The sequence below is a fragment of the Melanaphis sacchari genome, unplaced genomic scaffold, assembly GCF_002803265.2.
Source record: "Melanaphis sacchari strain LSU unplaced genomic scaffold, SCAv2.0 Contig0_pilon_pilon, whole genome shotgun sequence".
NCBI lineage: Eukaryota > Metazoa > Arthropoda > Insecta > Hemiptera > Aphididae > Melanaphis > Melanaphis sacchari.
The window spans coordinates 15,500,961-15,517,202 of NW_020270366.1; the positions used below are offsets into that span (position 1 = coordinate 15,500,961).

A 16,242-nucleotide genomic window follows, 5' to 3' on the forward strand; every position below is an offset into this window, starting at 1 on the left:
TCCCGAAAATTTTCGATTAAATAATATATATTATACAACAAATGTACGAATATCATATTTCTTTAGAGATTATAACAAAAATTTATCTATATTTTTTTTATTAATATGCTTCATAACTATTTAATTTAACACTAGGGCTAGGATTTTATGCAATAAAAATATGCTGAAATATACCACATAAATATTATTAAATAAGCACATTTTTTTTTTTCAAATTACTCTAAATAAATATGTTTAAATAAGACAATAAAATACGATAAAATGAACACTTAATACAAAAACATTAAAAAAATTCTAAAATCTATAAATTTATCTGTTGTTTTTAAATTTATTTAAGCTATTCAAATGAATTACGTGAAACAATAATACGGTGCTTTAAATTTTCAAAAGTAAACGATCTTCTGTTTGACCTTAATACATTTTTATATTTTCTGAGACTTCGCTCGACATCACACGACATAATTTTCGCATATTTAAATTTCGTTACTTCTCCAGGAGTTTTATTTGGGAAATCTTCATCTAGATTGCTACCGCATTTAAAATGTTACGTATTATAAATATAGATTTTAGTTCAGTTTTTTTTTAACACATTTTTTAATTTGTTGTCGATTTTTTCAGCAATGGGTCCTTTGTTTTGACTAAGTTTAAATTTAATTTTTTTAACGATTTCCAAATTCTCGTCGAGTAAAAGTAAGAAATTTTCTAATTTTAAAATAGATTGAGTGATAAAGCCAAAGTTACATTTTATAAACTCTAAATTTCTATTTTCAAATATAGCATTCTTTATTAATTTCGTAGAACTTTCTTCTAAGAACAAAAGCACCAATTTTATTGAGTTGAGATTATCAGCATAAATATGATGTAATTTCTAGCTAAGTTTCCCATTGGGTAAGTATAGGTTGTTGAGGTAAAGGTAATTCTGATTATAATTCTTGAAATTTACGAGTAAACACACGACTCGGAGCTTTTAAAAATACTTTTTTCACACAACTCATCATGTTATCAATATTTAGATACTCCATAATTATACCATAAAACGTGCATTTTTTGCGTTTTTGTAGTTAAAATATGCAATATTATTCATTTTTTTCAAAATATATAAAAATATGCAAAAACATGTAAAAAAAAAAAAAAATACCACCATTTACCTCGTCATGAGCTGATTTACGGACATTATTAACAAAATTAGTAATGAAAATTGACAAAGAAAACATACCAATGCATATAAATCCTAGTAATAACTAAAAAGTATTTGAAAAATACACATAAAAAAGTTAGTTCAATAAAAAAATTGGTTTTTCTGTTTTTTAGTTATTGAAATGTTTATATTAAAGATTACAATACATAAAAGTTAAAAGTGATTTAACAAAACACAAAAAATGTATTATCAGATATAATAGTTATTTATTATACTTTATAAATTATAAATTAATTTTGAAAGATAAGAATAAATTACTAAGATTTTTAAATTACCATAATTATAATTCCCATATCTTCCATCTTCCAAACTCATTATCATGGATCTATTATCATATTATTGTTAGTATATAAAGTTAAAGAGAGATTGAGAGAGTTTATATCTATACAAGATATTCCTTAAATAGAACAAAAATTTCAAGTCTCTGTAAATATAGTTTTTAAGTAGGTGCATAAAAAAATATCAAAAATCAGATTTCCAATAACTGCTGTATTTCGAAGAAGAAAAAGAACGATAACATACTTGGTGAGTCACTCTGTATAAATGTATAGTTTATTAATTATTATTACCTATTTAAACGTTTATTGTAATCCGATAGTTAAGTAAATCTTACAGTTTATAAAGTTTATAACATACAATTATTGTGTTAAATAACAAATTAAAGTATTTATCATATTTATTATGTATTTAAGTACTATAGAAGGTATACAAACAATATGGTGATGACTAAACCAGATTAAAAATTCCAAAGAATTTAAAAATACAATCTTTCGGTATATTTAAAAATTCCAAAAATAAAATTATAAATAATTACATTATCGAACTAAAAAAAGGGGTGATTGTACTTGTTGAATCATTCTGTAAATATATTTTTTAATTTTAAAATGTTATCATGTTTTATTTAAAAATATCACAATAATGAAATATCTAGAAATGTTTCGATACCAAGAATTTTACTTAGATACAGATTACGACAAGATTAAGCTGAAACTTACCAAAACGAGTCTCGAAATTTGACATTATTATAATTTAATATAATGTTTAATTATTTTATTATACTGGATGTCTATCCTATTTTCTCCATCTAAGTAATATTATGTATACACTATAGAACGAAAGTAAATGTGTATTACCATGATAATTATAACAAATGAGTAACAAAATACTAAATAATGATAAATGAAATATATTTCAATGAAATGTGATTAAATAACAAATAATAAATAATTTTTCTAGTAATTTCGGCGAAATTTTGGTAACGATATAGTATGAATTCACCACATGCTGTGCCACAGTGGTGCGAATAATGTTTTAAATTGAATAAGCTTTAAAAATGGAATATTGAAATAAAATTCATATTTGCCATTCTACCTCATTTAACGGTTTTCATAGGTTATGTAAGATTTATGTTAGGGTTGATGATTGATTTTTAAAATATATTTTTGTAATATACCTTTCAAATATAGTACATACATATTACATACGTACAGCTCAAGTTGTATTACTGTTATATTAAAAAATAATAATGATTATGTTGTAGTTAAAATTTAATTGAAAATATGCGTCTCCGGTATCGAGGGGTCTTCAAAATAGTGTCCCCGTCACGTCACATATAATATAGTACTATATATTATTTATAGGTTCCTTGGAGGCATAGATAAACACGATAGTTATTCATACGCTTTCTTACAATTAATATAAAAGATTAGAAAATAATCTACAGTATGATAATTTAAAATAATTAAATATATTAAATTATTCATCAATGAATTAAAAGTATAACAATAAATGTAAGTATATGTACATTATAATCATAAAAAAATTCTGTCCTGGGTAATCATCAGTATAAAATATAGATAGAACTCTGATGGTAGGAATGTACGTATGTTGTCATGAAAATTATGCCAATTATGCGTTCTCAAATCAATTTTTTACAATTTAGTGCACAAAATAAGTTTTTATTATTAAAAATTAAAAGTTTAATCAAATAGGCTGTGAAGTTAGTAGCCGTTTTATTTTTAATATGATTTTACGACAAAACATAAATGGTTGGATACATATATTAATATAACTGTTTTAAAAATTATAATTTGTTTATAAATTATACTTAATTAAAATTAGAATATTGTCATTAAAAATTAATACTATGCTGATCATTTTGTTTTTAGTTACCAACACGAGATACAGTTGTAAAACCGTAATAACTGCATAAAAATATAAGAATAAATTTGCTACTTTCGCCTTACTTATATGTTTACTCTCTCGTGACATATGTGTACCCGAATAGTCTATCCGTAACGCCGTTTCACTATAATTATTTTATTATTAAAAATTAAAAAATATACATTAACATGAATTTGATAACAAATATTATTTTATTATCAAAGTGCAATCAGAAGTAGAACAAATAAAATATATAATATAAATTAAATAATACGACATTACGACAATCTCCGATATCATTCCCTATGAGGCTAGAAAATAAAAAACCTAATTAAATTTTATTATACCTGTATAATGATATTAGATTAGGGTGACCATATTATGAAAATAAAAAAACGGGACATTTGTTTATTCCTCCCCGGCACCTCCCCCCACCAAAAAAAGAAAACCCTTCTATAAAAATTCACACATAATATGCTGTATATTGTAAAAATACAAATCTAAGTCATACCACAAAAAATTATTTTCTTAGTAATTTACCATTTTTTGAGTAAATAGGCATAAATAATATAAGTGTTTAAATATTATAATTTTTTAAACAATTAAACAATTTATACGTTGTTACTAATACTGATACATAAAAAATAAGAATTAGGAAATTATTAAAACATCAGCTTTCTACATTATTCGTGAATTTGATAATCCTTCTTTCACATTTTCTACTATTTTTTCAAATTTTTCTGAAGAACTTATCGAACTTCACAATTTTGAGCAGTCCAAAAGAAATTTATGAAATTGTGAACAAGTTAAAGTGCTGTTTTTAAATAATTATTAATATAATGGTTTCAACATTAAAACGGTTTTTTCAATTGTCCACAATAGGTACATTTGTTATTGAAAATATTCTTTCTACAAATGCATTTGTTCCAAGAATAACTAAATAATTGTTGAACAGGTGTTAAAAGAAATTTGATTTTTTTTTTCATGCATATATTATAATATAATATAATACAATAATAATAAAAGATTATATTTATTTATTATAATTAATTATCATTGGATTCAAATTTAACAGATAAATAATCGTGACCTACTAAAAAGCAGAACGTTACTTACTTGACTGCTCTTTATTTAATTTTCACTAGCAACAAGGTATGATAAACCTTGTATGAAATTTTTAAGAATTTTATCAATATTTAAATAAAAAAAAAAAACTCATTATTGTAAAGTCAGTACATTCATCGCTCCGCTCAGAGTCTAAAATATATAAAGGCTAAAACAAACCTGAATTCATTACAGCTCGATTTCTTATCAATTTGACTGGAGTAGTGTCAATAGTTTCATTTACAGGCATTTCTAAATAAATATTAAATAAGTCATAACACTATACAGTATACATAAATTATATTAACTTAAAATTTACCAGCGATAGGACTATCTTCGACGTTCCACGACCAAGATTTTGGTGACTTATTTTTAACTTGGTCGGTTGAAGCACAAGAAATTAAACCATCTACGATAACAGTTGAATATACTTTTTAAATATTTTAAATAATTGAATCGTAAATTATAGTTCAAGTATGTGTAATATATTTAACATACCATTTAGATATTTTTTTGGGACTGCATTAGGCATAAGTCTCGATTTTGTAGCATGAGGATTAATATATTCGTTTTTTCCAAAGTGTTCCGAACATATATATTTTCTTTTTAAACGCTTTGGACTTAGGGCTTCTAAAGTAATGTTTCCTAATATTTATATGAATAAAATATATATAATAATACAATATAATATGTATATGTTAATTTTGTTTTTCTGATATTATAATATGTTCTATCATAGACTATGAATACTATTTAAATAATACCAATTTATAATCAATATGATACTGCTTAAAAACTTACCACTGTTAATAATCCATTTGTTTAATAATTCTTTGTCTGTTGGAAAATTGTGAAAAATATGTTTGGAGTTTCGTCTTGTATTTGTACAGTTATAAAAAACACATTTATCACCAGACATTATAATATATTAATATATTATAGTGTTTTAAAAGAACAATAATTATTTTATGAAAATAATAAATTTAAATAGCGATTTATAGGATAATAATAATATGAATTCAACCATCGGTGTATTGACGATGTCTGCACGTGAATGATTAAAATAGACTATTTACATTTCTTTACTTATTTAAAAGTAGTTATTTCTGACCAACCATGGGTATATTATAAACTTGGTGTATTAATTGTATTATGATCAATTATAAGTGGTACACGTTATATGGATAGACGCATTATAATAAAATTATTAGAATACTAGTTCTTGGTAAAAATCCATTTATTGTGTATATTAAAATTTCAATAATAAATAATAATTATCATATTACACCGAATATAAATGTATTCCTATTTTATTTTACACATTTTAATCGTGATTCATGACGTATTATGGTTTGCATATTTTGCTGCTCGCGTAGTAGATATACACGTTGTATTACTATTTACTAATTGCACGACGTAAAATTTGGAACAGAATACGACCATTAGTTATAAAAACTAATATTTTAAGTATTTAAAATCAATGATACGACGCATTCAACACAGCAGTGTACCGTGCACGGCGTGCAGCAAAATATAGTTAAGGTACTCAGGGTAAAAATTTGCTTTATTATTTACACATTTTTTTTTACAACTGTTTAAATCAGTTTGAAAATAAAACCTTCCAGTTACATTTACTGCCCCCCAAACAAGTGCTGCCCGAGGCAACTGCCCCCCATGTCCCCCCTTAAATACGTCACTAAGTTTAGAATTAGTCATTAGAACTCAGGACGCGCCAAACCTTCCGGGATCCGCTATAAATCGTTTGAACACTTTAAACAGTTTAAACTGATCCCCACCACCGAAGTCCGAAAATCACTAGCGATACCGGTGAAATCCGCCACAACTAACTCTATACGCTGCGCATCCTGGTGGTATCCGCCAATTATCGCGACACCGAAAAACCTGTCAGTGAGCAATCTATAGTATGTATAATCAATGGTAATATGTATATATAACTTAGGTAATGATAATTACTCGGGCCGCAACTAACCTATACCTAAAATATTACCGGGCCGCAATTCACTGGTCATCAACACCGGAAACGACAAGTCGGACCGCAACTCACCCTCAACCCGATGATTTGGTTTCATTGATTAGGCATTGATTATAGACTATACAGTAGACAGATAGGCAATGGTGTAGGGATTTTTGGTGACTAACATTTTATTTATAATAGCTGCCGATAGATAATTTTATATGAATTAATATTATATTATTATTATTATTAATGATAAATAATATAATATTCCTAGATCGGTTTTTTTGGTGATAAGTCATTACCAAAAACTAATGACAGAAAAAGCGATAAGTCTATAATTTATTTTATAATGGATAAACCGATATTTTCTGTGTATCGCGCTATCGCCAAAAAAATAGTCACTTATTATGTCGTGTTGTACGCAACAGAAAGTAATATTTTATTTTATTACGAAAAATTAATTTAATTTGCAATGTTATGATTTAGTAAAATCTGCTTTGTGTGCAAGTATATTATTAAACTAAACACATTAGTACATTACATTAGATTTACCAAATTTTAACAATAAAACAAAATATCTTTATCCATATTGTAATTTTTATTTTTATTGCATTTTAATACTTTGTGGTTTTTTTTATAAAATAAAATAAATTATTTGTGATAAAATTTTAAAAAGAATAAAAACGCAACATCGCAAATAATATACATAATGAAATTATGACTATAATTTATAAATAAAATAATACAGTTGTGTTTTGTTATTGAGCAGGTACATATTGAATGTGTTAAATTTAAAAATTAACGACAAGTCTGTATAATATGATGAAAAACGATTCTGAAATTTTTGCTAATTTTGAGGTTATTGAAAATAATTTTTTTTTTAATTAAATATTTTGCAAATTAAAAGTTGTTTAATTATGTATATTTTATGATCTATATTATATGCAGTTTGTCAATGATTCATCAAGCTAATTTTTAATTTTATTGTATTATTTGTTTACGCGCTCTGTTAGTTGTAGTGATCGCTGTGCAGGACACGTTGAACACAGTACAATTAATTCTTTAAACGACATAGCACGTCGTCGTCAGTCTTGAGATGTTGTGGTTTGAGAAAAATAGATAAAAGAAATTAACACTCACAAGTATTAATATTAAATAATTTATTACTATATGTAAAATACAATTACTTCATAAAATGCTAATTTTGCACATATTACAAATAATTCATTTTGACAGTTATCACAATTAAATTTTTTCATACATTTATAACCTAAAATATATCCTTCGAAGTATGAAACAGAACAATCTTCTAAAGTAACATTATTATTCATTAATTATATTTAACTATTTTAGTTAAAAGAATCTTCATCAGATGACAGAGGAAAGAAAGATAAATTAGAAATACTTGAAGAAATTTTGTTTATCTAACTCTTATGTTTTTTATGTCATTAAATGAAATTATATTGCGATCACTTCATATGTAACAAACTTTAATTAAATTATTTCTAACACTTTTAAGTAAACGTGGTACATCAAAAAAAGTAAATATTTTATTGTTGTCGATAAAAGAATAAGGCCTATTTTCAGAAACATTTAACGATTTTAAGGTACTAAAATATTGTTTGGGCCTTGTTCGGCTTGTTCACATATTATAATTTTTGGGCACAATCCAACCTCGAATAATTTTTTAAGAACATCTTGTATTAAATTTTTTTTTGTTTAATCCAAAATGAGAAAAAATGTGCAATTAGATTTTTTCACTGAAGTCTGTGAAAAAAAGTCTGTGTAATTATGACCGAGGGCCATAATTACTAGAACATAGTTCGCACTTTCATTGGTCCTTCCATAATGACCATTGACCAGTCTTAAAAACATTCAATAAAATCAAACTTTTTAATATTCCACAAATTCTTTTACATACATCTCATCAAATCAAACAGAACACACTTTTTCTTTGTAATCAGGTAACTTAAATTTTCAACTTCAATTCTATAATCAATGGTTTTACTCGAAATATCGTTATATATGGCATCGTAATAAGCGAATTATCTATTGATTAAATTGATTAAATTTGTATTCTTAATCTTAATGGCTGTTAATTATTATAATGGTTTTATAATGCATATTTTTAAATTTAAAAGATATGATAGCTTAATTGCACATCATTACACCTTTATTATTATACATTGTTATTATTACTAGACAATAATTTGGTCATGATGATTTTATAATTTTTAATTAATAATCATTATTTATTTATGATTTAAAAATAACTGTGGTATTTAGTAAAGAAACTTTTATCCGAATATAATTACAACTTAACCAACAAGACAAATTAATTACCTCCCTTGTTAGTTATTATAGAGAATACCACAGATTTTAGAATAAATATTGATAATTGAACCATTTTTTAAATTTCTTAAGTATGTCGCTGTATATGTATACTAATAAAACAACACATCATTGTAAAATCAATATATTCATCACTCCGTTCAGAATCTAAAATAAATAAATAAGAAACCTACATCGTCAATGATAATTTAATAATCTTATCATAAACCAATGTTGTAGAATACTTAAAACACTAGGTATATACCTATAGTTAATATTTTAATAAATAAAAATAACCAATAAATAAAACTGAAAAAAAGGAAAGCCGTTTATTTATAATATTTAGTAATTCAGTATGTAAAAAGTTATTTATTAATTATTTTCTATGCTTGATGATATTCAATAAAGTATTTAATAAAAGAAAATTAAAAAAATATATTAATAATTGGAAAACAAAGTTCATTTCTTAAGCTGTTTAAAACGATATTCTTTAGGGTACGGGTACAACTAAGGCAGCGACGCAGCTAGCTTCACAAATTCCAAAAGCTGCATTACACGCGGCTAACGCGGGTGTAGCAGCAATCACTGCTCCAGGGACAGTGCCGAAAGTAAACCCAGCTGCTGAAAAACAAGCAACAGTGACAGCTGCACATCCGGCATAACAAATTCCCGCTGTCAGTGGACCAGCATGAGCGGAAGATGATAGTAAGAGCCCGACCAATACCAAACTCAACATCTTTTGTGCAACCATGATGACTGAAACAAACAAATAAAATATTGTATACTATAATTTTCAGGTTTCTTACAAGCAGAAGATTGCAGAAGCAAATTTGGCAACTGTGAAAATAAGAATAGGATTAGAATCGGTGGCTAAGAAACTAGTGTTGTCGGCAAAAGTATTGAGAATAGCGAAGGGAGATGTGGATATATCTGCAGTATAGATTAGATATAAGAGAGGAGAAATAGGTCACCTTGAGGTACATTGGTGTCATCAGAAATTGGTTTGAAAGAGTTATTTATATTTATTTGGGAAGATCGATGACTGAGATACAATTTGAGTATTAAATACTGTGGGGTTGGGAAGTTCTTTTTTAATTAATGGAGAAGTCCGCTGTACCGCCCGTACCATACTTTGTCAAACGCTTGCGCAACGTCAAAGAAGATACTTGAGCAGTATTTTTTTTCTCGTTTAATGGATGATTAGAAGTTTTTTGAAAAACTTTTCAAGGAATGGAAAGAGACTGATTAGACGGTAGTATTTTTGGGTTTGGCCTGATTTAGGTAGGAATATGATTGAGCAATGCATTAAAGTCATTGAAGATATAAGTTATGTTGAGAACTGTTTTGTTTGTAAGTTGTTTGAGTATATTATTTGCAATGACATTATCATATCCTGGGGCTTTTCCATTTTTTAATTTGTTAATTGCATGTAGTTTTAATGATGATTTGGTCTTTGATTTTCATTTTAGGACAGAGGGAGCCATTAGTTGATTTAAGTTAAGTGATATTATTTTGATAGCATTTAATTTTCAAATGTTCAATTTTAATTCTATAAAAAAAAATTTTTTAATCTATTTGATATAGAATTTGTTAAGATGATGTCTAGTTATTTGCCATCTGGCTCTAGCTCTTCTCTTTGAAATGAAGACTGGATTCGAATCATTAATGTTCTGACCATGTCCAGGACATGGCCAGTTTAAGCCTTTGTGGTTTTTTAATTTCTTGAATATTTGGCAGAACGGCAAACCATTCACCGCCCAATTCGAACGCAGGTGGTAAAAGCACATTGCAGTCCACCTGTGTTCCAAATTACTGTAAAATATGGGTTTTGGGCGCCATAAATAATGTTTTGTTGTTATATAATACTGGCAGTTCATTAAAACAATTTCTTTTTTGTGAAATTTCTACGTTGAATTTTTTACATTTTATTAAGTAGATAATTTCACTGACTTTTATTGCGGTAAACCCTGGTCCACCACCTATTAAATATGCCAATTCTGAAAGACTAGAAGATGCTAATGTGAGTCGTTGCTCAAGTAATTTTCTGTCTAGCTCACATTGTTTAAGTAGTATATCGTTATACAACGATGTAATAGTTGATTTGAAGAAATTTTCGACATAAACAAATTTTGTGTTTATGTAAGCTAATAAATTAGTATTTTGAGCAATTATGGTTTTTCGTGTGAAATAATTAAAAAATGTAGGTTCTGTTAAAATTAATAACTGCATATGTTCAGTTCTGAATAACTGGGATTCCTGTGCAAGCGAACGTTTTTTTGACTTTTTTTAAAACAAAGACTATTTTGTCAGTCTCCACAATATAAGTATATGTATTTGAACTTTCATCAATAGTATTTGACGTAATTAATGACGCTGGTCCATTATATAGGACACTGATATCGTGTTCTTCACAGTTTATGTTATTGTTTGACCAGATAGTTTCACCTTTAAAAGCATCAATGTCGTAATTGTCTGATAACTTAAGTTTTGTACCTGTTGGAAGTATATCCACTATTCGTCTTCCCGAACTTTCATTTACATCGCATGGTCTGTTATAACATTTTAATAATAATATTTAATTTTTAAAATTGTTATAACCAATATTCGAAACGGATGAAATACGCTGATTTTTCAAAAATAATAACAAATTCGCGAATTAGTAGACTCATATATTCAATCAAATTTTAAATTAAAAATCATACTTGGATTCTTGATTACTACATATAAATTCATCAAATGTCAAGTTATGTAATATGTAAAACTTTTTCAGTACCCCAATCATTAGTTTCATTATCCCTCAAATCCACCATTTTGCTAAAAAAATTTAATAAAACATATGTATTATAAATAAAAAATAATTATAGTTTTAGTTTTCATACAATAAAACTTAGATGGCTACAAATAATTAAAATTTACCTAATTATTTCCCTCGATGAGCATGGTGGTTGATTGCCAGCACCTAAGAAAAAAGATTCCACAACAGGTTCTACGACATCTGGGTTGGAACTTTGTTCACACAAATTTAGTCAAATTAATAACCATATTTGATAATAATATAATAAATAGTTATACTTAGTTTTGGCACGAATTCCTAGAATATTCATCACTCGAGAACTCAGCGATTTTTTAACTGATAATTTTTTTGATGGGAAGCGATGAGTTGTTTTTTTAGGTTGATCCATTTTCACGTTAAAAAAATTTAAAAAAATATAAAACCGTAATAAAATTCCAGTGAAAATCTAAGTTATTACTGATGTTAACAGTTAGACAAAATGACAATATTTGATATTTACTGTCATAATTTATAATCAATAATTGAATAATTATTATTTAGATACTCACCCTCTTTCATGTTTCCGACGGGCGACGACGTGAATACGATAAGTGTTGATAACAAATAAAAATATAAAATGTATACCGATCAAGCGAATGATTGACCTTTGCCATATAATAGACTATATGGATTATTTATCATATCATACATTTATTCAAATCGTATTGCAAAAAAAACTCATGATTAGGATACTATATACATCTAGCTATCTATGAATGAGTATAGGACATAGATAGTTTAGACTAAAAGACGCGAGTATATCTTCGAATACTATATAAATTAATAAATTACATGATACGTAATATTGGTAAAATATATTTGTAAATAATATATAAATTATTGTTTTATGTATTAGGCATTAGCAAATTGTGTTTGATAGAAAATAACAAAATTTCTGTGTATTATCACAGAATAGAAAATACGTAAAAATAAAGAAAATGTGCAAATTATTTTGTTAGAAATTCATAACAATTTTTCTTTTTAAATCTAAAATCTAAAATTTAAAAATTTAGTACAAGATTCTTCATAAATTTGTCTAGTTTTATGAAAAAAATATCTACCGGAAATACAAATTTAATTTTTATGAGCGTTTGAAATTTAGATTTTTACAACATTGGATATTCACTCTATTTATCATTTAGCGATTTTCTTATGTTGTAATTAAAAAAACGAATAACTGTAGATACTTTTAATAATTTATACTATATATCTATTGTATCAATTCCTATACTTGATACTATTTTCAAAAAATTTTCACTTTTTCTGAGCTGTTTACGAACATTTTCAATTTTTTTTCTATAGTTGTTGATAAATTAGTAATTATAAATTTGTTGGGTCAAGAAGCGCGAAAATTTAATTCAAGGCTCCTGCACATATTATTGTTACAATAGCAGTTGAAAAATATTAAAAATCAACGTGCACAAGTTTTTTTTTATAAGTTTTTTATGTTTGAATTTTGAAAAAAAATTGTCAAATTTTAAATTATTTTCTAGTTACAAATATATATTATTATAATATATCATAGGCTGATTCTTCGTCTTCGTTAGGATTCGTTTTTCTTATACAATATTATATCACTAAATTCAAATTTAACACAATCCAGTAGGTATGTAGTGACTCACTTGTAATCTACTGTAAAGCAGAGCGACACCCACTTGGCTACCTTTTTTTACTTATACAGTTCAACTAATTTAAATTTTAAAAAATTCGTCTTGAATATCAATACGCTAATTTTATGGAACAATTGTCTATGATTAAAAAAAAAAATTGTTTAAATCGTATGTTTTCTAGCTGATGTGTGACAATTTTACAATATAATATGATGTAGTTCCATTTTGCGCAAAATACGATAGTAATAAGAATACGATTTATAACATCGAAAAATAAAATAATATTATTCTTTGACAAAATTATTATTTTCGTATTGACGTATTTGGTTATTTATAAACCGTGCGCGGCTACGATAAATAACCAGTTTTGACCTATGATGCGGTATGGCTGCTTATGCAAGCGGGGTGGTGGAAGAAGTATTATTTCAGAACGCTGCCGCTATAATCGTTTTAGCAGCACATGACGACGGCAAATTCATAATTTTTTTGCCAAAACATGCTTTCGTACTTCCAATAGTACTCAGGCCTCGTTGATCGTAGAAACATGATTTTGGTATCAAAATAATCACGAGAAGTTGTACTAAATATTCTTGGAACAGATTTTTGATATCTAAATTTGCCGATTTTATATAATTTTTTAAAAAAATGAAAATTTTACAAATTTCAAACACAAATAAAATTGGTTAGAAAAAATATTTTAAAATTCTGTTCCAAGAATATTTAGTACAACTTCTCGTGATTATTTTGATACCAAAATCATGTTTCTACGATCAACGAGGCCTGAGAACTATTGGAAGTACGAAAGCATGTTTTACGGTCGATTTTTTTCTACTGTGACGCCCTCTTAAGTCTATTTAATTACAAATTTATAACATGCAATAATAAAAACAATATTATTCCTTGTTAATTCTTATTTATCGTAAACTGAACTTACATACAGTGACTTTATGCAATACTTTTGTATATTACGATTATAAACACAAATAATGTTCAAATTTTTCTGTGGACCACCAAATTTTTACAATGAACCACTAATGGTCAGAGGACGATGCAGTCATCCAAAAAATGCATGACGTAATCAAATTCCACTGTCGCGTAGTAATTCACTATTCGTCTAGTTTTATCAAGGAATTTCTTAATGTTCATTAAAATCATAGGCGTAACTAGGGGGGACTTGGGGGGTTTAGTCCCCCCAACATAAATTTTAGCCCCCCCTGTCATAATTCCTAGTCCCACACTCCCGCCAATAATAGTAACATTTTTAAACTTAAATTTAAACTATATTATTGTATGTAATGATTCTGTGTAAAACGTATCATGCTGTGTAATTTTTACTACATAAATACTCCCTACTAAGAAGTTGTCAATAAACTAAAAATTGTTAAATTATTTATATCTAAAATAATACTTAATAATATGTTAATATAACCACTCCTTTCCCTTCTCACCTCACTATTAAATAAATCCTAAATTTAATAATCTAATCTTTTCTCATATACTTAATTCTATACCATTTTATATTGTTAAACTTTATCTTCTAATTAAATTTACAGTGACGATAAGTTATTATTATATTACTCACGCACCATTATATTACTCTTATCTATTTCTTTGATTCATTGTACTTTCTTAATTATCTGTCTATTTTTGTTTTTATTAATTCGAATATTTAATTGTTAAAATTGTTAATTTTCTGTTACATAACTTTAATTGTTATATATATTATTGTAATTGTTGAAACTAATGGTTTTCACCAAGTTTCTAATAAAAAAAAAATATGTTAATATATAAATATTTAACCTCAATACCACTTGGTTTATTATTTTTTTTATAATTAAATATTGATTTACATTTATATTACATGTATAATCAATGAATGTAAGGTGTTTGGGGGGTATGGAGGACAAAGCCTCCAACTCAATTTACTTATTATAAAAATTCTAGGGCTGAAGCCCCTCCTAACTTTAAGGTCTAGTTACGCTTATGATTAAAATGTTTAAAACATTGAAACTATTATTTAGATCATTTAGAGGTTGTTCCTGGCATCATTTATCTCATACTCAACATAATTGTAGGAATAAAATATTTAAAACTATGAATTTTCATAAAATTAAAAAATGGTTTCGTATAGCTTAAATTTTAAATTAATATTATTTGTGAACAGTTTAAAATAGTTACCCAGTATCCACAGTATTAATTTACAGATAAATATTCAAAGAAAAAAATAAATATGATACTATATTAATTATATAAAACTATTCAAATAGGAAAAATTCTCACCAGTTAATTAATGCGGTAGGTAGCCACCTAGAAACGACTTGGAGAAAATAAAATATAAATTATAACTTTATTTTAAAAGATAAAAATCACAATATTCCAGAAAAAAATAAGCCAAGTGTACACAACCACACGTAACAAATAATAAGACACCTCTAACTAGTGATGGGCACAACGCCCAACCGAGTGAAAACTATCGAAGTACTCGTTTAAACTAGGGTGACCAGTTTTACAAAAAAAAAAAAACGGGACAAACAATTTTTAGTTTAAATACTCTAAAAAAACATACACATTTTTTAAAAATATTTTTTATATTTTATAGTAACAATTTACAATTAAAATATTTTTTAACTACCTTGCTTAATATTTTAATAAAAACTTATTTACTTTTATTGAGTTGATGTTGATTGCTCATCATGTCCTTTATTATCTATTGACTATTGTGCTGTTATTGTACTTTTGCGATGAACTGATTGAGTTTAATAGTTTTGGTTGTGTTAGCAAAAAATCATTACACGAATAATTTTTGAAATGATTTTTCATAATTATAATTGATTTGATGGTAGGAACGAGAAAGCGATTTTTTTCATTTGTCCATAACATATTAGTGATAGAAAATACTCTTTCAATTGCAGCATTTGTTCCAGGCATCGCTAGAGAATATTCTACAATAAACCAAAAATTATTTATCGATATACTTTTACTATTTAAAATTTTATAGATAGCACACCATCTTTCTTCAACACGA

The 16,242-nt window shown here is 26.3% G+C and overlaps 1 protein-coding gene across 1 annotated transcript; it reads right to left on the reverse strand.

Moving 5' to 3' along the window:
• Positions 1-9,167: 9,167 nt before the first annotated feature.
• On the reverse strand, positions 9,168-15,654 carry LOC112598338. Its single transcript, XM_025344765.1, has 2 exons — positions 15,498-15,654; positions 9,168-9,530 (listed from the first exon to the last, which is right to left on the reverse strand). The coding sequence occupies exon 2, from the start codon at positions 9,523-9,525 to the stop codon at positions 9,265-9,267; it is 261 nt and encodes an 86-aa protein (XP_025200550.1). The 5' UTR covers positions 9,526-9,530; positions 15,498-15,654; the 3' UTR covers positions 9,168-9,264.
• Positions 15,655-16,242: the final 588 nt, after the last annotated feature.